Source organism: Carcharhinus amblyrhynchos, chromosome 26 (genome assembly GCF_965287045.1).
Source record: "Carcharhinus amblyrhynchos chromosome 26, sCarAmb.v2.hapA, whole genome shotgun sequence".
NCBI lineage: Eukaryota > Metazoa > Chordata > Chondrichthyes > Carcharhiniformes > Carcharhinidae > Carcharhinus > Carcharhinus amblyrhynchos.
In genome coordinates, this window is record NC_137349.1 from 21,723,406 (window position 1) to 21,747,391 (window position 23,986).

General features: G+C 39.2%; 1 protein-coding gene across 1 annotated transcript in view; it reads left to right on the plus strand.

Annotated features, from left to right (window-relative positions):
• Positions 1-23,986, plus strand: part of LOC145358906 (unconventional myosin-Vb-like) — a 104,795-nt gene that overhangs the window by 68,726 nt on the left and 12,083 nt on the right. The window contains exons 24-31 of the mRNA XM_080213279.1: positions 1,031-1,179; positions 3,573-3,623; positions 3,996-4,232; positions 5,375-5,472; positions 14,073-14,271; positions 18,801-18,879; positions 19,952-20,092; positions 22,602-22,756. Of these exons, the coding sequence (XP_080069405.1) occupies positions 1,031-1,179; positions 3,573-3,623; positions 3,996-4,232; positions 5,375-5,472; positions 14,073-14,271; positions 18,801-18,879; positions 19,952-20,092; positions 22,602-22,756 (1,109 nt within the window). The remainder of the gene's footprint in view (positions 1-1,030; positions 1,180-3,572; positions 3,624-3,995; positions 4,233-5,374; positions 5,473-14,072; positions 14,272-18,800; positions 18,880-19,951; positions 20,093-22,601; positions 22,757-23,986) is intronic.

Here is a 23,986-nt window from a genome sequence, read left to right on the forward strand (position 1 = left end):
TGGTATCTGCTGCTTTTTGTCTTTCAGGATGGTAGTGGTTATGGATTTGGAAGGTGCTGCCGAAGGAGCTCTGGAATCTATATAGTGTCAGTGAGCAGATTGGTGCTAAGGAAGTGCCACCTGATGGCATTGTTGATGACCCCTTCCATCACTTTACTGATGGGACAGTAATTGGGTTGGATTTGTTCTGCTTGTGCACAGGACATACCTGTGGCAACCTTCTGCATTTGTGGGTAGATGCCAGTGTGGTTGCTGTACTAGAACAGCTTGGCTAGGGGTGCAGCAAGTTCTGGAGGATGGGCATATTTATGGACCCTCCTATTTAATTGTCCACCTTCATGGTTGGATGGGACAGGACTGCAGAGTTTGGATGTAATTTGTTGGTTGTTCAGTACTGTTGTAGGAATATTGTTGGGGCCTGTAGCCTTTGCCCTATCCAGTGCCTTCAACTGTTTCTTGATATCACATGGAGTGAATTGAATTGGTTGAAGACTGACCTCTGATCTGTGAATTTCCTGGAGGAGGCCAAGATAGATCATCTACTTGGCACTTCTGGCTGAAGGTTGTGTGAGGTATAGGAACAGGGCCTGGGTGGAATTGTGGTTGGTGCAAACTTGATGGGCTGAATGGACTTTTGCACTGTAGGAATTCAGTGATTGCAAATGCTTCAACCTTGCCTTGTACTGATGTTCTGGGCTACTCCATCATTGAGGAAGGGCATAATTGTGGACTCTCCTATTTAATTGTCCACCTTCATGGTTGGATGGGGCAGGACTGCAGAGTTTGGATGTTATTTGTTGGTTGTTTACAATATTCAGTGCTGCCAGTGTGTATACTTGAAAGCTGTCAGATGATTTGTTTTCATGACAGCGATTTTTTTTGTTTGAAAAGAAAATGGAAGTGTTGTATTTTGAGGTTTTAAATACTGCCATTTTGAGACCCTGTTTGCTCCTGCACCTTCACCCATCTTCCCCCACCCTCCTTCCATACAATTAATGGTAAGGTTTTATCTATTTATTGTGCATTAAAGATCAAATTGCCCTGAAGGTGGCATTGAAGAGTCATCAGTTACATGTGGAATTTCAGGAAGAGCGATTCCATTATCAGAAGCTTGTGAAAGAATTCTCCTGCCTAGAACAAAGATATGAAAATCTGAAAGATGAGATGACTTACATGAAGGTAATTTTAGCTTCATTTGTAAGTATTTGGAATTAATTAGTGTGCCATAACACATTTAACTGAGCACTCCAGCACTCTAGATATCAAAATTGAGTCTATTTAAGAATGAGACTTTTTTGAGAATGTTAATAAACTTAAAATATTAACTTTATTACATATGTATTTGGTATGCCCATGGAAGTGGAGTATTAGAGAAATGCATCCAAAAGCAATTTTTGTGTATGTGTTGCCTATCTATCCAATATCTTATTACCCCATGAACATTCATCAGCAATAGGCAAATAAAGGCCAAATTACATAATACAGTAATTTAACACACTAATGTTGCATTTCTTTCTTTGCTGAAGTAAGCTTATACCCCTGCAAATAATGCAGAATAAAAAGTGTAACTTGTTTTTTAGGGGGTGTGAGACCACTAGGAGGCAGCAGTTTGACCTCCTTTGGCTTTTACACCAGCATAATATCAGCCTGCAGCCTGGAATGAGTCTGCTTGATTTCCTATGTTTCTATAATGGATGATCTCACTTATTCTCTCCCACCCACAAACAAACAGTGATTAAGGTTTTGTTTTTTTCTTACTTTCTGAAAGCAATGATTTGTCATATGGACTTGCAAGCAAGGAGCAGGGGTAGCCTGTTCAGCCTCCTGACCCTGCTTTGTCATTCAATAAGGTGATTGCTGATCCAGTAGTAAATTCAAATCTGCATCCCACCTACCCCTTGATAACCTATGGATACCATTTGATAGCAGAGGACAAGAGTTTTAATGTGAGGAGCATCCAGCAATGCCTCATGTTCCTAAACATTCTCTTTTTTATTTGGCATAGTCACTTGCAAGAATCTAGGCCAACCTTTTCCAAGCTCTCCTCGCCTAGGGGCTAGGTTGTGTGTCCTCATTCTCAACAGGATTGAGAAAAAACACTTACTCAAATGTTTTGTATCCTGTATTCTTAAAATAGATTTAATCTTATTGAATTCACAAAACAAATTTGAATGGAAGATATCTCAGTCATATTTTCTACACAGTAGGGTTTAATTGTTAGAAACTATTCACTACGTATTGAAGCAGTGACTAAACGTCAGAAGTTTTTAATTAGCTGTTAGGTGACTTGAAATATAAGTATTGTATAAATGCAAGTCATGTTGAAAATGACTTTTAAAGAAAACTACCTCAGAATTTAATACAATCAAGTTTCTTCAAGTTGGTCATCTCTAGGTCATGTTTTTAAAAAATCTGCTCAACTGCAGCAGCCTAATCTGGTTGCTAGTAGTTGAGGCACAAGACTTTATGCAAGAGCTAGACATATGCCCCTTTGTAGCTTCTGCAAATGAACTATTATATACATGAAGTCACTTTAGCCTAATTGGTCACGTGGGTCAGATCAGCCACTCATTTCCTACTTGCCCAATTTCAGATCAGATAAGTAAGAGTTTCTTTTAACCTTGTATTGAGACCAAATCCATTGTATTTGGCTTCCTGGCACTGAGGGAGTAGTGCTGTCCAGTGTGCCATTGTGCCTCTGGCAACAGTCAGAGTCCCAAACAGACTCTTCAAATATAATGTCATGATGGCAAGATGAACTTTCAACCATCACCTAAGTTCACCTATTTCCACCTCCATAACTTCACCTGACTCTGCAGCTGCCTCAGCTCATTTTGATGCTGAAACTCTTTTTAGTTGCCTCTAATTTGTGTATCTCACCTAACCAGCCTTTTTTTTTTGCTGTAAAATTGATCATTTTAAAACTGAGTCCTAATATGCACCAAGTCTCACTTCACCATTTTCCCTATGTTAATCCCTCACTTTTAGAACAATCTTAGTTTTTTAAATCCTCCAATTCATCACTTCTCCCTATCTCCCAAACCTCCAATGGTTGTGCTGTTGTTCTGACCTCCCGAGCATCTTCAATTTTAATTATTCCACCATAGTCATGCCCAAAGCTATTGAATTCCCATCCTAAACATCCTAATACCTTTCTACCTTTTTCCCTTTTAAGATGCAATGCAAAACTTAGCTCTTTGATTAAGAATTTGGTCTCCTGTGCCAATATCTGTGGTTCAGTATCAAAATTTATTTTGTTTTTTGTGAAGTGCCATGTGACATTTTAGTACATTATTGTCAGCTTTCGTTGAAGAACTTAAGTTTTTGACTTTTATCTCTTCCAAAATACTTAATAAATTGATTTTTTTTTAAAAAGAAGACTCTTATTTGAGTTTAAACTTTATGTTGGCAACATTGTCTTCAGTCTTTGAAGGTTGTAACTAGTGTATACCACTGGAGGCTATTTTCTGTAACTCTTTGATTTAGGCCAGAAATAGATAAATTGATTAGCATGTTATGCTCTCATCTGCTATCATCATTTGTGACATAGTGTGCTTAATTTATTTTAATAGGAAAATGAAACAAGAGATGCTGATATTTCAGAGACCTGTAGCATTACCAAGGTAATATACATGTTCTACAATTTTAGTTTTTCAGAATTGTCCAGGCACAAAGGTGACTGGACTAGAATTCGAAACAAGCCTGATTTGTAAAACTTTAGTTTGCAGTGATGTTGAGCTGTTGTCATATCATTCATTACTTACAACTGATTAACAATGAGTTTGATGTCAAAATTTACAGTTTAAGTTAGAGCACTATTGCCCAAAACAGTGAAGAGTAAAGTGAAAATAATTAAATACTATATAATCCATTGTCTTAAATCACTTGAGATTCTTGACACCTTGTTAATTTAAAACCTATTTTAAGCATAGTGAAAATATTGTTTGCACTATAAAGCAACCAAACCTACAGTAATATTTCAAAATGTTTGCTAGTATCACGAGCTTGAACAAGAGAACCAGAAACTAAAGAATGAGCTCCATCAGTTAAGGAAATGCTTAGTTGGTAATTCTGCTGCAAATGGTACCAAAGAACAAAAAGAGGGTGGTTACAATCTGATGAATCAACTCAAGGCATCCACCGATGAGATCGATATTCTTAAAGAAGAGCAGATTTGGCTGAAATCTAAGCTCGCCATAGCAGAAAAGGAAATTGACGCAATGAGAAACAAGGCAAGTGGTGTACAAAATAAATACTTGAGCTTCAAATTAAATGCCCTTGGGTTCACTCAGCCATACCCAAAATGATTCCTGGAATATTTTAAGATTTCTGGCAGCTTGCTTTTGATTTGTCCACTGTTTTTGCATATAGTGGAATAAGTTGCTGGTGCCACACAAATTATTTAATTCCCTTTCCTTGTGAGCTAACATTGCATGCCTTTGATCATTTTTTTTCTGAAATTATTCCATATTTCTACTCAAAGGCCTTGGGCAGTGTTCCTTTGGTGCTGCCTCTGTTAGATATTTTAAACTGAACTTTGTGTGAGGGAAGTATATATGGCTCAGATTGGAAGAGTGCTCCAGATAAGTGCTGGGTTAAATGCTCTGTTAAACGAATGCATTTCTCTCATTGTGTCTGGTACTGTGACACATTAACATTTCCAGCAAAGTGTAGTTAATATCATCAAAATGCCATTGAAAGTTTGGAGCCAGGCTAAGACGCTGATGTGCCAATTTGGGTATTGCATCTAACTTTTTCAGTGGTCTGGTTTTTGGTGCAGCACCTCTTTTAATATTGTGGTAAAGATTTTTGAACTCTAGCTATGGTTGGAATTGTCAAATGGGAATTCTGTTCAGATGCTTCAAGTTTTGTTTGACTGTCTGCACAGCTTTGGAAGAACTAAAGTTCTTGAACAAATCTTGCATCACTTAACTCAAAATCCCACTGTCTGAGGATAACTAAATAAAAAGCTGCAACTTTTCAACCTGAATCGGTTTAAATTTTCAAGAGCTTGGTTCAAGTCAATTTGAGTTAGTAGATAAGAAAAGTAGCACCATTCGTAACATTTAGAATAATTATGAAGGAAATTGTGGAGCCACAGCATTTCTGATCTTAAAATGTTATCCTTGAGTGATGCACATGAGAGTATAGCCTGTATATTTTGGAGGGAGGAACTTCTCTCCTTGATGGGAAGGCTGTAATCTGATATGTTTTGCTTTAAAAGGCATCTTATAGGTTCAGTGAGTTGGAGTATGTGACCAAAGTATCACAGTAATAAAAAATGTAGTGCCTTTGCTTTGGGGCAGCCTGTTGTTTTTTAATCACCTGCACCAATTGCATGTTCTGTAATTAATGAGGTATTTTGTGTTTACAGGCTACTATGGCAGACCTATTTGGATTACCTAAAGATGGATGTAAAATGTCTGAGGAGGATCTCAGATGTGCTTATGATGCTGTCCGTGTGGCCAATAAGTAAGTGAAAAAGGAACTTGGAGCAGGAGGAGATTTATAACTAATCAAAGACTCATGTTCTTGGCCAACCAATAACCTTTCCTTAGGAATAGTCAAACTTGCCCTTAGTGTATGTACAAAATCTGCTATTTATAGCCCAGGCAATTCAAGTTATTTTGCTTATTCCATGTTGATTTTCTTTTTGTGGAGTCATACAGTATAGGATGCCATTCAGTCCAACATGCTCATGTTAACTCTTTGAAAGAGCTATTTAGTTAGTCCTATTCTCTGCTCTTTTTCTCCACAACCCTGCAAGTTTATCCTGATCAAGAATGGACTGCCTGCTCTGATAGTGAAGTCAGACACTTACGAACTTTCAAGTGGTTATTGGATAGGCACGTGGAGCACACAAGAATGATAAGGAGTGGGACAGCTTGATCTTGGTTTTGGACAAAGCTGGGCACAACATTGAGGGCTGAAGGGCCTGTACTGTGCTGTCCTGTTCAATGTTCTATCTAAGTATTGAATTACTTTTTGAAAGTTGCAGTTGCATCTGCTTCCATTGCCCTTTTACAGGCAATGTATTTCCAAATCATCTCCATGCAAATTGGGAATTTCTTTTCCCTAATTTCCCTTCTGGGTCCTGTCAATTATCTTAAAATTGTGTCCTCCTGGTATTCAGCCTCCTGCCAGCAGCAAGTTAGGTTCTCAAAATCCTTCATTGTCGAATACGTCAATTAAACCTCCAACCCTCCAAAGAAAGTGCTGGTGGATCTAAATTCTGATTGTGTTCAACTTGAGACGGATGCATGTTAATAGCAATGTAGATTGTTATATGTCAGGAAACTGGACGTGGTAAGTATAAAAGCAGGGAAATGAGCAGTTAGAGGGAAGGTCTGTTAGCAACTAGTTGAAATGGGGCAAATAGAAGCAAGACTGCCTGCATGGTAAGAGGAAGGAGGGAAAGAAAATACAATGTAAAGATAGACAAGGTGTCAATATTGTATGGACTTTGCTTGATTTGAATTGACCGAGACCCCCCACCCCCTCTCTCCTGAAAGGTGGATCCCAGTGTCTGCTGAACTGAGGAAGGCAGTGTTACCAAATGGAAATTGCTGACTAGCAACAGATAAGATGACAGTGCTGGCCACATAAGCTTATTTGAGTAGGGGACACTTTCTTATCTAACAATCTTCTACCTTCACTGAGCAATCAAGGAAGTAAAGTATTTTGATTAAAAAAAAACACTTGCACATTCTTTGTGCCATTTGCCAACAAATTCACAGATTAAGGGACACGCATCTACTGAGAATAAGCATTGAGACCAAGTGCCCATACACTCATCTTAAGAGTCACATCTGAACCCACACAACTACAATGGCTATTGTGTGTGTCAGCAAACTTGAGGGCAACTAAGTTGATTAGATTCCAAATTTAGATGAGCAAATTTAAACAAAAAGGGGGTAATATTCAATGGAAGGAAGAAATCTATTGTGCTTATATTGAAATCATGTGATCAACAACCATTTTCCACTTGTCTTTATGGAATAAAACCACTGTCTGAATTCCCAATCACCTATATGTGAATAGTGGCTATTCTAAGTTATACAAACTACTGGTAAAGTTGCCATGGAGTCTTGTTCATTTCAATAAGTACCCATTTAATAATGTGATAAATGTAAATTTCTATAAATCAAACTAAGCTGTTGCAGGTAAGGAGTCTCATTACTTCAGGCATAAATGTTGGAGAATACATCAAATATAAAATTAAAAGAAATGTTTTCTTCTTGATCCTTCAATTTTCCCCCCACCTTCCCTTTCTTTACTGATCTGATTGATGCAGGAAGGATGTTCCTGATGATGGGGATGTCAAGAATCAGGGGTCACAGCCTGAGGGTACAGGATAGACCATTTAGGATGGAGATGAGGAGACGTTTCTTCACCCAAAGAATGATGAGCCTGTGGAATTCATTACCACAGGCACTAGTTGATGCCAAAATAATGAATGCATTCCAGAGGCAGCGGGATATAGCACTTGGGTTGAATGTGATCAAAGGTTATGGGGAGAAAACAGGATTAGGCTATTGAGTTGGAGGATCAGCTATGATTGTGATGAATGGCAGAGCAGGCTCGAAGGGCTGAATGGCCTTCTGTCTTTTATGACTACACCTACTGTGTACTTCAGTCCTTCTGCTGTTTTGTTTCAAAATCTTTGATTCAGGAGATAAACAATTGCTTGCCCTGTTCTCCTTTATCAGCTCCCTCTTTCAGCAACAATAAAAACCTAAATGTGCAAAAACAAGCCATCTAATAGTAGATATCTGCTTTATGGGTCACCCAGGGAATAATATACTTGTTTTTTCTCTTTCTCCTGATTTGCAGTGGGTGTGAATGTCTCCAGTTGCACTTATTAATTGCAATTGCTTTTCCAGACCAAATATAATCCACAAAACTAATCAATAATTGGGTAATTGCAAAGTTATAACACTTGTGTTTCATTTGAAAGCCACGTTATTTACATAATGCAGGATCGTGAGACTGTTGATTGAAGATGGTATTTGAAGTGGTATTTATAAACTTGTCAGCAGTGTTCAGCCAGAGTATTCAAATACGTTAACACCATACGTTCTTCATAAGCTTTTAGTTTAGGGCCAATTGTTCCCACTCGTATTGAGAGTTAAATGACAGTTACAGAAGCATTTTTCTAGTTACTAGTTGGGATCTTAATGTAATCCTCCTTTTTTTGAGTTGCTTCAGATATTAGCTGTACAGGAGCAGGGAAGTCTGACTGCAGCTATAGAGAACCTTGGTGAGGCCACACCTGGATATTGTGCAGTTTTAGTCTCCTTACCCAAGGAAGGATGTACTACTTTAGGGAGAGTGCAGACTGATTTTCTGGGAATTTTGCTGAGGCGAGATTGGGTTGACTGGGGATCAAATTGAAATGTATAAAATTCTGCCTGTTCTAACCTGCTGTCTGCTCTCACTTGCTCCAAGTAGACAAACAAGTCAATGATTGGATGTGGGAGTTTTCCCTTTGACTCCTAATTGGGTGGGCAATATAACTAACTTGATGCTATATGAAATGCAGTCATATAGTCATAGAGTTTACAGCATAGAAAAAGGCCCTTTGACACAATTTGTCTATGCCACTCTTTTTTAGGCTCCGAATGTAGATTCTGGCAAGTTTATAAATACCATCTTCAATCAAAGGTCTCATAATCCTGCATTATGTAAATATGCTGCTTTCACATGAAAGCCAAGTGGAAAAACTTTGCAATTACCCAATTATTGATTAGTTTCATGGATTATATTTTAGTCTGGAAAGACAAGTGTGATTGAAGATACATTCACATCTACTGCAAATCAGGAGAAAGAAAACAACCTCTAGTACATTATTCCCTGGGTGACCCATAAAGCAGATATCTACTCTTACTGGTCCCAATTGCCTGTGACTGGTCCATATCCCTCCATACACCTTGCCTATGTAACTGTCTAAATGTTGTTTAAAAGTCAAAATTGTACCCACCTCTAATACGACCTCTGGCAGCTTGTTCCAGACACTCACCACCCTCTGGAAAAAAATTGCCCCTCTGGACACTTCTGTATCTCTCCCCTCTACCTTAAACCTATGCCCTCTAGTTTTAGACTCCCCTGCCTTTGGGAAAAGATATTGACTATCTAGCCGATCTATGCTCCTCATTATTTTAGAGACCTCTAAGATCACCCCTCAGCCTTCTATGCTCCAGAAAAAAAAATCCCAGTCGATCCAGCCTCTGCTTATAACTCAAACCATCAAGTCCTGGTAGCATCCTAGTAAATCTTTCCTGCACTCTTTCTAGTTTAATAATATTCTTTCTATAATAGGGTGACCAGAACAATAGACAATATTCCAAGTGTGGCCTTACCAATGTCTTGTACAACTTCAAGACGTCCCAACTCCTGTATTCAATGTTCTGACCAATGAAACCAAGCATGCTGAATGCCACCTTCACCACTCTGTCCGCCTGTGACTCCACTTTCAAGGAGCTATAAACATCTTTGTTCTGTAACTCTCCCCAATACCCTACCATTGACTGTCTTGCCCTAGTTCAATCCACCAAAATGCATCACCTCGCACTTATCTAAATAAAATTCCATTTGCCATTCATCAGCCCACAGGCCCAGTTGATCAAGGTTTCGTTGCAGTCGGAGATAACTTTCTTCACTGTCCAATATGCCACCAATCTTAGTGTCATCTGCAAACTTACTTACTATGCCTCCTACATTCTCATCCAAATCATTAATATAAATGATAAATAACAGTGGACGCAGCATTGATCCCTGAGGCACACCGCTGGTCACAGGCTCCATTTTGAAAAACAACCCACTACAACCACCCTTCTGGCTTCTGTCGTTGAGCCATTTTGTATCTGTTTAGCTACCTTGCCCTGGATCCTGTGAGATGTAACCTTATGCAACAACCTAGCATGCGGTATCTTGTCAAAGGCCTTGCTAAAGTCCAAGTCGACAACATCAACTGCACTGCCCTCCTCTACCTTCTTGGTTACGCCTTCAAAAAACTCGATCAAATTTGAGAGACATGATTTTCCACTCTCAAAGCCATGCTGACTGTCCCTAGTCAGTCCTTCAACAATTTACCCATCACAGATGTGAGGCTCACTGGCCTGTAGTTCCCAGTCCGTGGGTCAAGTTGGCATCAAGGGGTAGCACAGTGTTTAGCACTGCTGCTTCAGCGCCAGGAACCCTGGATTCAACTTCCCGCTTGGGTCTGTGTGGAGCCTGCACGTTCTCCTGGGTTTCCTCCGGGTGCTTTGGTTTCCTCCCACAGTCTGAAAGACATGCTGGTTAGGTGGATTGGCCATGCTAAATTCTCCTTCAGTGTACCTGAAAAAGCGCAGTGTGGCGACTAGAGGATTTTGACAGTATCTTCATTAGTGTTAATGTAAGCCTACTTGTGACTAATAAACTTTAAGTTGGGAACTTGATGCCAGAATGATGGAAATTGAGAACTCTTGTATTAGTTTTCTTGGTTTGATCTAATATTAGAGAAATACAAATAGTTTAGAAATGTAAATTTTTAGTTCTGTATAATACTACTTAAAATCTAAGGTACCAAGTTCTTCGACTTTTTTGCTTTGTTTCGTAGTGCCTTGAGTGTAGTTCAATCGAATGCTGACAAACAATCCCAGTAATTTCAAAAATTTGTTTGACTTTTAGGCTCTATGTGCCAGTCTGCAGGACAGTTTCCCTCCCACTGCTTGTGGTTTAATTTCTGTAGTTGGTCATATGATTAGAAATGCTGAATATAAAGTTGAACTCCTACATTTGTGTAGGAGATTTATAAAGTTGTTCTACCTTGAGATGCACGTGAATTGCTTCAAAGCACAAGTTGCACTGAAGTGGTTTGGCATCTGAGTGCAGCAAATGACACAACCTGTTTAATCAAACTTGCAAATATATAATATAGCAGCAATCGCTATGTTCAAGTAATTTTTGGTGTGATGACTACATCCAATTTCCATATTTAACTGCTGCTTCTGCAGTTTGGTAATCTGCTGGATTGCACTTTTTATTACAGGTGTTGTGGATGTTTGGCGGTGTAAGATTCACTACTGCTACACCATCTGTTCTTCTTAACACAATTTTTGTCCCCATTGCAATTTAATGGTTATATTTACTGTTACTCAACACTTCATTTGAACTCAGCATTTTTATTTTCAGATACTATTTCTTCATTCAAGCACATTTTTTAAAAAAAAACTGTTAATGATATTCTCCATTTGGCAATATGCCACTTAATGTCACTCCCATCTTTCACATCTCCATATCAGATGGAGCAAAATGTACTAGTATGTCCCCTCATTCTGGAAGTTAAAAGGTGGAAAATGGAGACCAGTCAGGCAGCACTGGAAATACATTCCATCCACCCAGTGGTATCTCCACATTAGATCAGGTGGAGGCACTCCTAGTTTCAGGGTGTTTAGGACTTCCCATTTAACATGGGAGTGGGAAACAGTACTGCTGACATAACGAGGTAGTTACGTGGGAGTAATATCATGTAGAAGAGGAATCATAGAATCCCCACAATGCAAAAGGAGTGGGTCTTGTAGAAGATCGTACCTAATCAGTACTGTATCCTGTATCTATGCACCAAGTTAAATGATTATTGTCCCAATATGTAAGCTTTCTAACTGTCCTTTCACTTTTTAAGAATCTATTTCAGTTTTGCCCAGACTTTGAGAAAATGCAAGTTTCCTATCCCTTCACTGCAAATATTCCAAATGTGAAAATATTTTGGAATCTTGATCAATTTTCCTTGGAATTTTCAATGCTTTGGACTTGGAAGTGACTATCACTCCAGGCTGTCATGGCATTAGCAGTTTTGCTTGTATAAAGATGGCCATTTTAAGAAAATAATATTGTCATGCTTGTATGTTGAGGTCATTGTTTTAAGGTTGAGCTCAGAATTTCTCCCATTTGGTTGGAAACCCTGGGTTCATGTGTAATTGGAGTCTTCTACCAGAGTTATAGTAGCAATCAGAGGAACTCCTAGGCAAGTTTCCAATGTGATAGAATGGACAATTCCATTTCTGGAGCTTATCTCACTTTTACTACCTTAAGTATAGCCATTTATCTCTGCTTTCAAAATTGCAAGCAGTCATTTAACAATACAAGTAGGTGTAGTGGCACAGTGCTTAGCACTGCTGCCTCTCAATTCCAGGGACCCAGGTTCGATTCCTGACCAAGGTTGCTATCTGTGTGGAGTTTGCACATTCTCCCTGTATCTGTGTGGGTTGCCTCCCACAGGCCAGAGATGCACAAGTTAGGTAGATTGGGCATGCTGAATTGCCCCTTGATGTCAGGGGACTAGCTAGGGAAAATGCATGAAGCTAAGAGGATAGGACCTGTGTGGGATTGTGGTTGGTGCAAACTCGATGGGTCAAATGGTCTCCTTCCGCACTGTAGGCATCTATGATTCTGAGTAAATGTTCAATATAGCTGACTGGTTGTATGTTTCATTTATCTGTCTTGAGCACCAGGTTGAATTTCAATTGTAAGCTCACTTTTTGTTTGAGGACGACTACTATTAGGATAGCCAGGTCATTTGGGATGTTAGCATTGAACAACTTGCAAAAGACAGGGAAAACCATCTATGGTCTGAACAGCATAGGCAATGGCAGAATCAGCAAAGTTTTTTGCTGATGACAGTGGAACGTTTTAAAACCTTGAGACAATGGCTGTTAATAGGTTGAGAATCCTTCAGGAAGAATGCTTGTTTTGGAATTATTCTCTCATCTCATTGCTCATTGAAAATGGGAAGCTCTTATAAGTATCTGAAGAGGAAAATATGACTGGTGTGGAGGAATGAGCAGAGGATCTGCTGTTGTCAGTGTAGTAATGACGTCCTTAGCAATCCTGCATGTCAACTCCTGACCTCATGGTACAGATCTATTCTTGTTTGCAGCCTAACTAAATGAGCTAATGACAAATTTCAGCAGACATTGGTGCTTGTGAAGATAGAGAATTGAGGATTGCATGTCAGGAGCATGGGCCTGAATCTGGTCCACTACAAAGATCTCTTAAGAGCCTCTTGATTTGGACATCTTTATAGAAAGGCCAATCAAATTTTATTGTTAACCTCAAATTAAAAGGTGTAAGAACAGATGCCAGTTTGCATTTGAAAAACTGACCTGAGTTATTACTTCAAATTAAGCTGCAGAAGTAGAACCAGGGTACACTTTTAAGAAAGTACAAGGTAACTTCTGGCACTGATTGAGATTTTTCCTAGTAGTTTGATCAATGTATTGAGTGAACTGCCAGAGATAGCAGTGAAAGCAAAAACCTTGGCATAATTGAAATCTTTTACTGCAACAGCAGTGGGAGTTGGATGAGTACAGGGAGGAGGCATTGAGATCCATCTGGATGGATGAACTGACGTATTAAAGCCTTCCTTGTCTGTATTGTAAAGGAGTAGATTGGGAACTAGATAAAGATGATATAGTTCAGGGTGCAGTAGTGGATTTTGGATTGAGGCGAGACTAGAATTTGCATTAACAGTAGAGTGAGGAAATGGAGATACTGCTCCTTTCTAAAAAAAAACACAAGATTTGGGTGGAGCAGGCCATAGAACCAGAAAATGGGATTCTAGCATTGGTCATAGTTGGGGTGCCATTTGAAGTTTCTATAACCTTCCAATAGAATGGATATTGGAACCAATTAAATAGCATTTTTATTTGTATATTATTTCTCGTTAGAACAATGGTGCCATGTTTTATCCATTGATGACTTTTGTCAGGTACACTCCTGTTGGTGCAGTGAATAAATTTTCAGGAACTGTTAAACATTTGGACTGGAAAGCAGTTGAGTTAAACTAATTTGAGATTTTGATTTTCTTGATTTTTTTTTTTGAGTTGCATTTTTCTTTAAGGTTACTCTACAATTGTCATCAAACTTTCACCTCTACCTGGTACTTGGGCAGTTGAGTTCTTGGAAACTCTTGCTCTGTTATGCCTGTCGCTTTTTACTTTTCCCTACCCCATCCTGAACATTAAAGTTTACTTGACTGGCCACTGCTTTTGTTTTCACCATTTTAGAGACTTTTTTCTCTCCCTATACAGACTTCTCATGGACCAGTTGGATGAACAGAAGGCACAGCATGTGAAAGAAGTAAAGACTTTTCAAACTGAAGTCAGAGACTTGAAAGAGAAGTTGAATAAACAGCAGAAATACTTTGCTGAAGCACTACAGCTGTCATCAGAGGCACAAATGGAAGTTGGGTTAAAGCAGGAAATTACACGTCTTACCAATGAAAACCTGGTAACATTGCAATGGATTTTTTGATCTGTCTTTCTATATTTTGGAGATCAATATCCTGTTTCTGGATATCAGCCTTAACATTAATCAATATCGTCTGTATATTGCCCTTATTTGTTTTTATAGAATGTATGTAAAATTGACATGTTGACAGTGAGTGAAGGAGAGACATGGGAATTGAGGTGGTTGTGGTTAAACAGGTTTTTAAACTAGCTACTGAATGTCACAGCAATACTGAAAGGGGATATTACTGAGGGTTTGCTCACTGAGTCTATATGGGTAGAATTGAGAAATCAGAAAGGGGAGATCACTTTAATAGGATTGTACTATAGGCCCCCGAATAGTCAGTAGTAAATTGAGGAACATGAGATTACAGATAATGCCAAGAAAAATAAGGTGGTAATTGTAAGGGGCTTCAACTTTTCCAATGTTGACTGGGACAGCCATAGCATTAGGGGCTTGGATGGAAAGAAATTTGTGTATTCAGGAGATATTTCTCATTTTGCACATGGCTGGCCTAACTAGAGAGGGGGCAAAACTTGATCTCTCGGGAAATGAGGAAGGGCAGGTGATAAGTGTTAGTGAGGGATCAGTTTGGGACCAATGACCATAATTCTATTAGTTTTAAGGTAACTATGGAGAATGATGGGTTTGGCCCAAAATTCTAAATTGGGGCAAGGCCAGTTTTGATGGTATCAGGCAAGAACACTCAAGTTGATTGGGGGAGTCTGTTATTGAGCAAAAGAACATCTGGTAAGTGGGAGGCTTTCAAAATTAACTGGGGTTCAGGCACATTCCCTTAGAGTGAAGGTCAAGGCTGGTAGAAGTAATGAACCGTGAATGACTTGGGATATTGAGGCCCTGATCAAAAAGGAGGTGGCATAGGCAGCTGGGATCCAATGGATGTTCAGTTGAGACACATTTAATATTGTCAGGTCAGGCTCCCATGGGGCAATGTAAAGTCTGATGAACAGTTTCTGGCTGGGTTTCTTGGGCTTTTAGAAACATGGCAATGAAATGGAGGCTGATGCTGTCAGCCCCAGAAGATGAGTGCCCTTATAACACTCCATTAGAACCATGAGTCTGTTCTCCCTTCCATACCCCAACAAACCCTGATTGACCTCCCTTGTGTAGGTTTACAATAATGATGCCTGGACTGGGGAGAGATTACACAAATTTTAAGTTGCAATTTCCTTGAATTTACAAGATTATTGGATAATTGTGTCAAAGTTTTGAGGCTGATAGTGTAGATAATCTATTTCTGGTTGGGGAATCTGTCCAGAGGTCATAGTTCAAAAATTAGAGCCAAACCTTTCTGTAGTTCCTTCACTGTGACTGAAACAATTGTGGCATTGGAAGAGTACTTTCCATCTGGAGGTCTGTGATAAGTAATGTTCCATAAGAATATGTGCTAGGGTCTCTTGTTGTAACATATATGAATGATTTGGAGGAAAATATAGTGGCCTGATTAGTAAACTTGCAGATTATTTAAAAAAAAATCAGTGGATAGTGAGGAGGATTGTCAGCAAGATATAGCAGCATATAAATCAGCTGGAGACCTGGGCCAAAAGATGGCCCATGGAATTTAACCCTGACAAATGTGAGGTGATGTGATTTGGAAGGTCAACTGCAGAAGGGAAGTATACAGCAAATGGTAGAGTTCTTAGGAATGTTAACATACAGAGGGACCTAGGCATGTAGATCCACAGTTCCCTGAAGGTGGCAACTCAGGTGGTCAAGAAGGTGTATGGCATGCTGGCCTTCATCGGTCAGGGTGTTGAGTATAGGAATTGGAAAATCATGTTGCAGCTGTGGAAGACTTTGGTTAGGCCACATTTAGAGTATTGTGTACAATTCTGGTCACCTCACTACCAGAAGAATGATGCATTGGAAAGGTTGCAGAAGAGATTTACTTGTTTTGGAGGATATGGACTATGAAGAAAGATTGAACAAACTTGGATTGTTTTCATTTTGTTGGAGGATGACGGGGACCTGAGAGGGTTACAAAATTATGACAGGCTTGGATGGAGTGGATCAGCAGTCTTTTTCCCAGGATCAATTACTGGGCATAGGCTGAAAGTGAGAGGGGGAGAATTTAAACGTAAGGGGCAAGTTTTTCAGGGCTTGGTGAACGTCTGGATTGTGATGCTGGAGCAGATGATGGAAGCAGATTCTGTAACAACATTCAAGAGACAACTGGATAGATACATGAATAGATATGGACCATGTAGAGGCAAGAAAATATTAGATTAGAGAGGCATCTGTGTTGGCACAGATTTGGTGGGCCGAAGGGCCTGTTACTGTGTTGTACTGTTCTCTGCTCTTTGTTTCAAAGTACTTTAACAGTGCTGTGGGTGTGCCTACACCAGTTTGGAGGCTGAATTAACTTAAACTTGCTGATTAAGGTCTGGGGGACTTTTTTTAGAATGGCAGCGAGCTATATTGTCAAAGCTTGTACTGGTGGTGCAGGAATTTTAGTGCCTCTTAACAACTAGGAACAGAAATATTGTCGTTCAAATAAAACTATTACAAAGATTATTTTCCAGCCCCAGAAGAAGACTTTCTCGAGCAGTTTTATATTACTGTGGACAGTAATATGCAGGTGTTGACAGTTTGTGTAATAGATAGTAAGATAATCATTTGATGCTGAGTCATCCGATTCCTTAAATATTAATGCTCTCTTGATACCTCATTTCATGGCAACCATGGTTTGAATGTAATTCTGACTGTAATGCAGAAATCCAACATAGTATTTCTGCTGGCCTGTATCAGATAGAGACCATGATACAAGTATAGGTTTGCTGCTCACGAGATTTAGCTCTGTCATAATGCACTGTGAATTGTGCACTTCTGAAGTTATCGACTGTCAGCTTGTGGTTTAGTTCTGGTTTTAGTTATCCTAGCCCATGTGCTGTCAAATTTAAATTGCCTTTTGCAAGAAATGCAGTGCTCACAATTAATACCATGATCTTAGCAACGTGAATGAAATTTTTTGTTTGTGAGGGAAGTTTTTGATGTAGTATTTGTGGGTGGGGTTGTGTGGTGACTGGAGGCCAATATTTGTCCATTTCCCCTCAACTCGTAATGTACAAGGGGTCTGTTTCTATACCTTCTCATGGAAGGTACCTCCTCCATTATTGTTCATAGGGTACCAGCATCTCTTCTGTGCTTTAAACAAATGTCCACTTTTTAGACAGGAGGGTTGGAAATGATTGCATCTGAATTTGAAACACACTGGTTCATTTTCAGCAGAAATCAACAATGGAAATGTTGAACATGGCATTTTGAGGTCACTCAAAGGCTATCCATCACCACTGCAATGGAGATCGACTAACAATGGATGAACCTCAGTCTCATTATTGGTGGATCATTAAAACACCACTTAAAAATTGGCATATTCTTTCACTGATCCCATCCTAACCCCAATTGAAACAGCTAAATTATTTGCCTCTACCAATCTCTGGAAAAAACATTTCCTGGCAATGACTTGTATATGACTATTTCTTTGCATATCCAGTGAAGTTGCATTTGGTAATTTAAAATTATTTTAAATTACCAAGAAGACCTTAACTTGTACTCCAGAATAATATTTTTCTAATCCCACTTGTGTGTTGCTTTCAGGGGCCCTCTGCCTTTTCTGGAAGCTGGAGAGTTTGCCTAATCCTGACTTTAGTTGGATTCAGTAAAATAATGTACATCAAGGGCAATTGCAGGCATAAGTACGGATTCCTGAGACACTCTGCTGCATGTGTCATCTCAGCCTGACATCCATCATCTAGCTAATGCTAGCCAATACCTTGCCCAGCTCCAAATCTTGCAGGAGGAAATTCACAATTTTGAGCTTGTTTAGAATCTTTTTATGTGCAATTTTATTGGGTGCTTTCTGGTATCATGGGGCATGAATGTAACTCAAGGGACAGTAGCCTGCCATCGCTAAAAAGGATCACTGGATCTCATGATCCAGTCTCCATTTCACTTTGGCTGTGAGCAGAAAATAGTACGCACGGTTCTACTGTTGATGTCTTCAAGCTTTCTATCCATGGGTATCTGTTCCTATGGACTTCGTCTAAACAAATGAATACCCAATGTGTTTGTGACGGGAAGCATATTGGTTCTTTGTTTCAAATCAATTCCATTGTTTAGGGTTATTTAAATCTAATTAATTTAGTCCTGGCAAAAACATGGGGCGGGAGGGGGGTGGTGGGGTGGGATGTGGGGGAGGAGGGTGTGCAGACTGGAAAAACTGGGCAGTTGCATGGCTTTCACTTTCCTAGAAGTACATTACACATCTGCTTTGTCAAACAAAACATCTGTACTCTTTGGACTCTTATGAGGGTCAGTAGATCTTTTATTTCGGACGGATGACATGCTGAGAGTATTTAACATGCATACTAAATTATGAAGTAAAAATGGCCAGCATTTGAGAAGATCTCAATTTTTCTTTTACACCTTGCTGTTAAAGTTGGAAATATTTCTTGATCATTAATTCAACTAATACAGCTGTTTCAGTCCATCTGCCTTTTGATTTCTAGGATCAAATGGAACAAATTGAAAAGCAGGAAAGGACTCTGATTAAGCTGGAGAAACAGTTAAAATCCATGAAGGGATCAAGTATGTCCGATTGTGATTTTACATTTTTTTGAATGAATGAAAATGTACTTTTTGGATCATTTCTGTCTTTACTTTTTGATATTGTGCTCTTGATAATTCTACTTCATAGCTGCAATAAATTCTCTGCTATGGATGACCCTAATTTACAGCTAAATTTCTGACACTGAACCCACAATAATGAACACAACCTGATTCTAAATTAGCTGCTGGACTTCTCTTTTTCTATCTTGAAAATATCAGGTTATCATATCAGCCCCTGAATTTACTAAGCAATTTTCCTTGAATGTGAAGATAGTAAACAGTAAACATATGTTCTTAGTGACAATACTAAGCTGCTCCCCATCCAGTTGGCTGCAATCAATATGCTAAGTTACTATTTTGTAGTTGACTTTTATGAGCTGTATTCTTTTAATCTTTTTAACCACAGAAGTGAAATCAACTTAATTTATTCCTTAAGTTTCAACCTAACTGAACTTGAGCAGTTTCAGTCTATGAAATGTCCTGCATTTTTTCCACTATGCATACCCTCTGACCTCCCCTCCCCCCCCAAAATGTTTTTGCCAGGACTAATTAGATTTAAATAACCCCAGCCAGATTCAAATTTGCAGCTGCTGTCTGACCTCCTCTATTCCAGCTTTCTGTTTGTCAAAAGTATCTGCCAGTCTTGCACATAATTGAGACCACACACACACACACACACACACACACACACACACACACACACAGCAAAATTTAGCACTGCAGTGTGAGAATGTGCTCGTAAAACCCTCTGCTACAGTTGCACCAAAATCCTTCACTGTTTAGCTGCAATTCAGGGTATTGTACCTAAAATGTTTTGGAACTTCAGTCTAAAAAAATTATTAGAACATAGATCGGTGTGTTAATGTAGTTGGCATTTAGAGTCTGGAAGGTGGGATTTTATGGCCTCGCTCGTCAACTGTAAAATTCCACCTGAGGTTAATGGACATTCCCATTGTCTGCCCCTCATCCACTCTGATTCCCATGGTGGGCAAAGCAGTAAAGTTCCAGCCGTCTACGTCCAAGATTTATCTTATCTTCTCGCTGTCTCTAGGAATACCGATGTATGTGGCTGACAGCAAGGTGGATGAACTACCTAACTTGCCTTCCATCTCGTGGAAACCCAGGGATTTCCAGGGAATGTTAGAATGCAGAAAAGAAGATGAAGCTCACTTAATAAGAAACCTTATCACTGGTAAGGCAGTGTGTTTTAATAGCTGACTGAATTGCACTGGTTTTTAATAGAACACTAAATAAATTTCTATTTTCAGATCTTTCTAACTAGATATCACCACCTTCATCATTAAGAAAGAACTTGTGATTTTTAGAATTCTTTTCAAATCTGGGGCAAAATTGAGCAATTGGCCTGTCTGGAAACAGTTGTGCAAAAGATTTTAACATCTGATTTCATTTAACATGTTGCTTTCTAACTTCCCCCTCCAAAATGATTGCTATGTAGGTGTAAGCCCATTGGCTGGCTGTTAAAATGGGGATGCAGGAGTTCAGAGACCTGGAGAATAACCGGGTTAATGCCCTGGAAGCAGATTCTGGTCAGAGGATGGGACTGAAGAAGGGTTGCCCAAGGTTCCTTGTGAGGACTCGAGAGTACTCCTGCTCCAAGCCCATGAGGGAACTGGAATTGAAAGGTGAAGAATGGTTTTTGTTCCCCTTTTGGGTTGGGAGAACATACCATCACCTCAACCAAATTCTATCCATGTGGAAGCAATTATACTTAAAAAAAAAATACAAGTTATACAAATTTTTCTAGAAATAATAGAATGGTAATTTAACTTGACTAAGTTATGTTTGTTATTTTACAGGTTCTTTAATGAAATTAAACGGGTATCTGGGCCCTTTTTTCATTTTGAAGAGATTATTTTTGTTCAAATTTTTGAATTGATATGTGCAATAATTTTAGCTTATTGAGTTCAGGCAATAGATGTCCCACCACCCATGAAAGGGCCTTTAATATTTTTCTAGAAGGGTTTTGATCAGCACACCCTGGGTGGACTCCCCTTGAGGCATTTACCATCTATTAAGAGTCATATGAACTCTTATGCTGCCAGACTTGAGTTTATCCAGCATCTTGAATGGCCAATGCACCTACCCAGCACACCTTTCAGACTGAAAAAACTGGAAGAAACCCATGCAGACACGGGGAGAATGTGCAGACTCTGCACAGACAGTAACCCAAGCCAGGAATCGACTGGGGTCCTTGGTGCTGAGAGTCAGCAGTGTTAACCATTGTGTCACCCTATTTTTATTTACCAAAGCTTTGGATTGCAGCCATACAAATTGGATATTATCACATTCCTCCTCTATATACATTTTAATGTTAATAGCTGTACCATTCATACCGCTAGATATGAAAATGATCCTTAAATGTTCTTGTGTGTCTCATCAGACCTGCCTGCATCAAAAGCACTAAGAAGATGACATATGCACCCCAATGATATTGCCTTATCCTGATGTAATGTTCTGATTCTTTTATTTAAATATTTGCCTTTTTGTTTGTGAAAGCTGCATTCAAAGGATGAGAAAACAAATATTAAAACTTATGCAAGAATTAGCTGGTTCAGAAACTCAATGAATGGGATTTTCTGGCCCTGCTCACCCCGAAACTGGAAAATCCTGCCTAAAGTCAATGGACCTTTCCATGGTCCGCCCCTCACCTGCTCCAATTCTTGTGGCAGGTGGGTTGGTAAAATTTGCCCCAGTGTTCCAGAACGTGCTGTAAACTGATTGTCAAACACCAGTGCACACCATTAGTTGAGCTTGCCCATGTTTAAATTGCCTTTAATTTGTTTTGGTAACAAGATGGAAATGGCATTGTGCCCTTGGTAGGGCATTTTGAACCTGAGTAGTTAGAGATGCATTTGCTTTGCATATTTAATCAGACTGAAGGATTGTGAAATTAAGGGCTAGGGTTGAGAAGAAAATATGGGCTTGACTGAATGCTTTTAATGGTAAAAGAATAAGAGATTCCAAAGAGAAGAGAGACCCAAATGTTTCCAATAAAAATCTTCCAACGATTAGACTCTCCACTTGTGACTGTGGTGCAGATCATGGAGACTGACTTGCTGTGGCAACAAGTCATACATGAATCTCTGGATAGTGAAGGTAAAGGCTTCAGTTTTATTTCCATTCCATCACATGGCTGACCAAGAATCTTTCCTATTCTCACTACCCAATATTGGCTTGTGTTGGAAGGGCTTGCAGGGTGATAATCAGACTGGTTGTTATAAATGCACCTATCTTGGCCATCAAGTTCTGGGTTGGAGCTTGAACCTGGAGCTTCTGACTTCAAGGCAGGGATGCTACCCACTGTGCCATAAGACCACCTACACTTGTAATGGTTAGATTTCTGTGCCGAAGAGGTTTTCTGGCTATAATTACAATTCACTTCATTGCTAAGGGTACTTGGACTTGAAATGGCTTTACGTTGTGAGCTTTGTTTATGTTCTGTTCCATGCATTTCAATGGTGAGGCAAATAGTGAAAAACTGTGTTTGTGAATCTAGTGATGTCATTTCTGATAGCAACTGTTTACCGTTTACATTAAATCACTTGTTTGCCCTTGAAGCTGATGTAACATTTGTGCATAAAAGTGAGCACTATTTACTTTGCTGTTACTTAGCCAATTTTGGGCCATCCCATAGGAAATTATATGCTGACTATTGTATTGATTTTGCTTTTGGTTTTTAGATCTCAAACCACAATCTGATGCATTAAGTGCACTACCAACGCTTCCAGCGTTCATTTTTTTCATGTGCATCAGGCATGCAGATTACACAAACGATGAACAGCGAGCCCATTCCCTGTTTACAGCTATGCTTAATGGGATTAAAAAAGTCCTAAAGGTAGGAATAAGAAATGAAGTAGATGTAAGGTGTATTTTGATAAGCACCTATTTAATGCAGCCTTAACATGTCCTTTTCTGTTTCTGGAAAAGCTTACTTTTTGTTCCTCTCCCCGCTACCTGCTGTATTCCATAGTTGGCAGTTCACTGGTGAGATGATGTTGCATGATTAACGTGGGTTGAGTTCTCTCCCTTTTTTAATTTGTACTCTTGAGGAATATCTGTGGCCTATTGAGTAGGTTGAGGTTTCTGGCTTAATGTTTCACATTTAAAACATATATCTTCAGAAATTATACCACCTAGATCTCTGAATTTCATGCACAGCCCAGTTTAGCAACCCATATCTTCCATGGTCAGGATAACTACAATTAAAGAATATAAAATTCTTTTGGCCACTTTTTCAGTAATATAAATAGAAAAACATAATACTTCTGTACTTTAAGACAGTATTTTACAATTAGTGGCCATCTTTTATATGGAAAACACATGCCAAATTTACATGGCATGCCTCGAGAGAAATGAAAGTCACTCAAGTTCGAGGACCATGAGTTGCTCTTTCCCCCTGGGAGCACTGACTGGTGGTTATTTAACTTGAGGGGTCATCACACCTCGGGCAAGGGCCAAGATTGAGAAGGTGGGGCCTCACGCATAATCTTTCAAAGAAGGTTAATGATCTTTTGATTTAGTGATGGTTGAGGGAAGATTGTTGGCCATGAAATTAGGATAATTTTTATCCAAATTTTTTGTCCCAGGGCAAATTCATCCCTCCTGCTATTCCAACTATCTTACCTTTTATACCACTATCAGCATTCCATTGTCCTTCACATTACCATTAATACTGCCTCTGTCTTGTTCCTTAAGCATCTTTGTTGCGATCTCTCCTAGCTCTGATCAATCACTGACCTTCTATTTTACAGTTCATGAAATGCATCATATTTTTCCCTCTTTAACTCTGAAGAAGAATCATGTTGACTTGAAACATTAACTTTGTTTCTCTCTCCAATGATGTTGCCAGACCTGTTGAGTTTTTCCAGCATTTTCTGTTTTTATTTGGGATAATTTCTATCTTTCCAAATAAATGCTAAACTGAGGCCCCGGCTCCCTCTGCCCTCTGGGTAGATGGAGATAAACCAAGTGTGATTTTTTTTTTAAAAAGTGGATTCTCCCAGTCCCTCAACCAACATCTGAAACAGATTATGTAGTCATTTATTTCATTGCTGTTTGTGGGAGC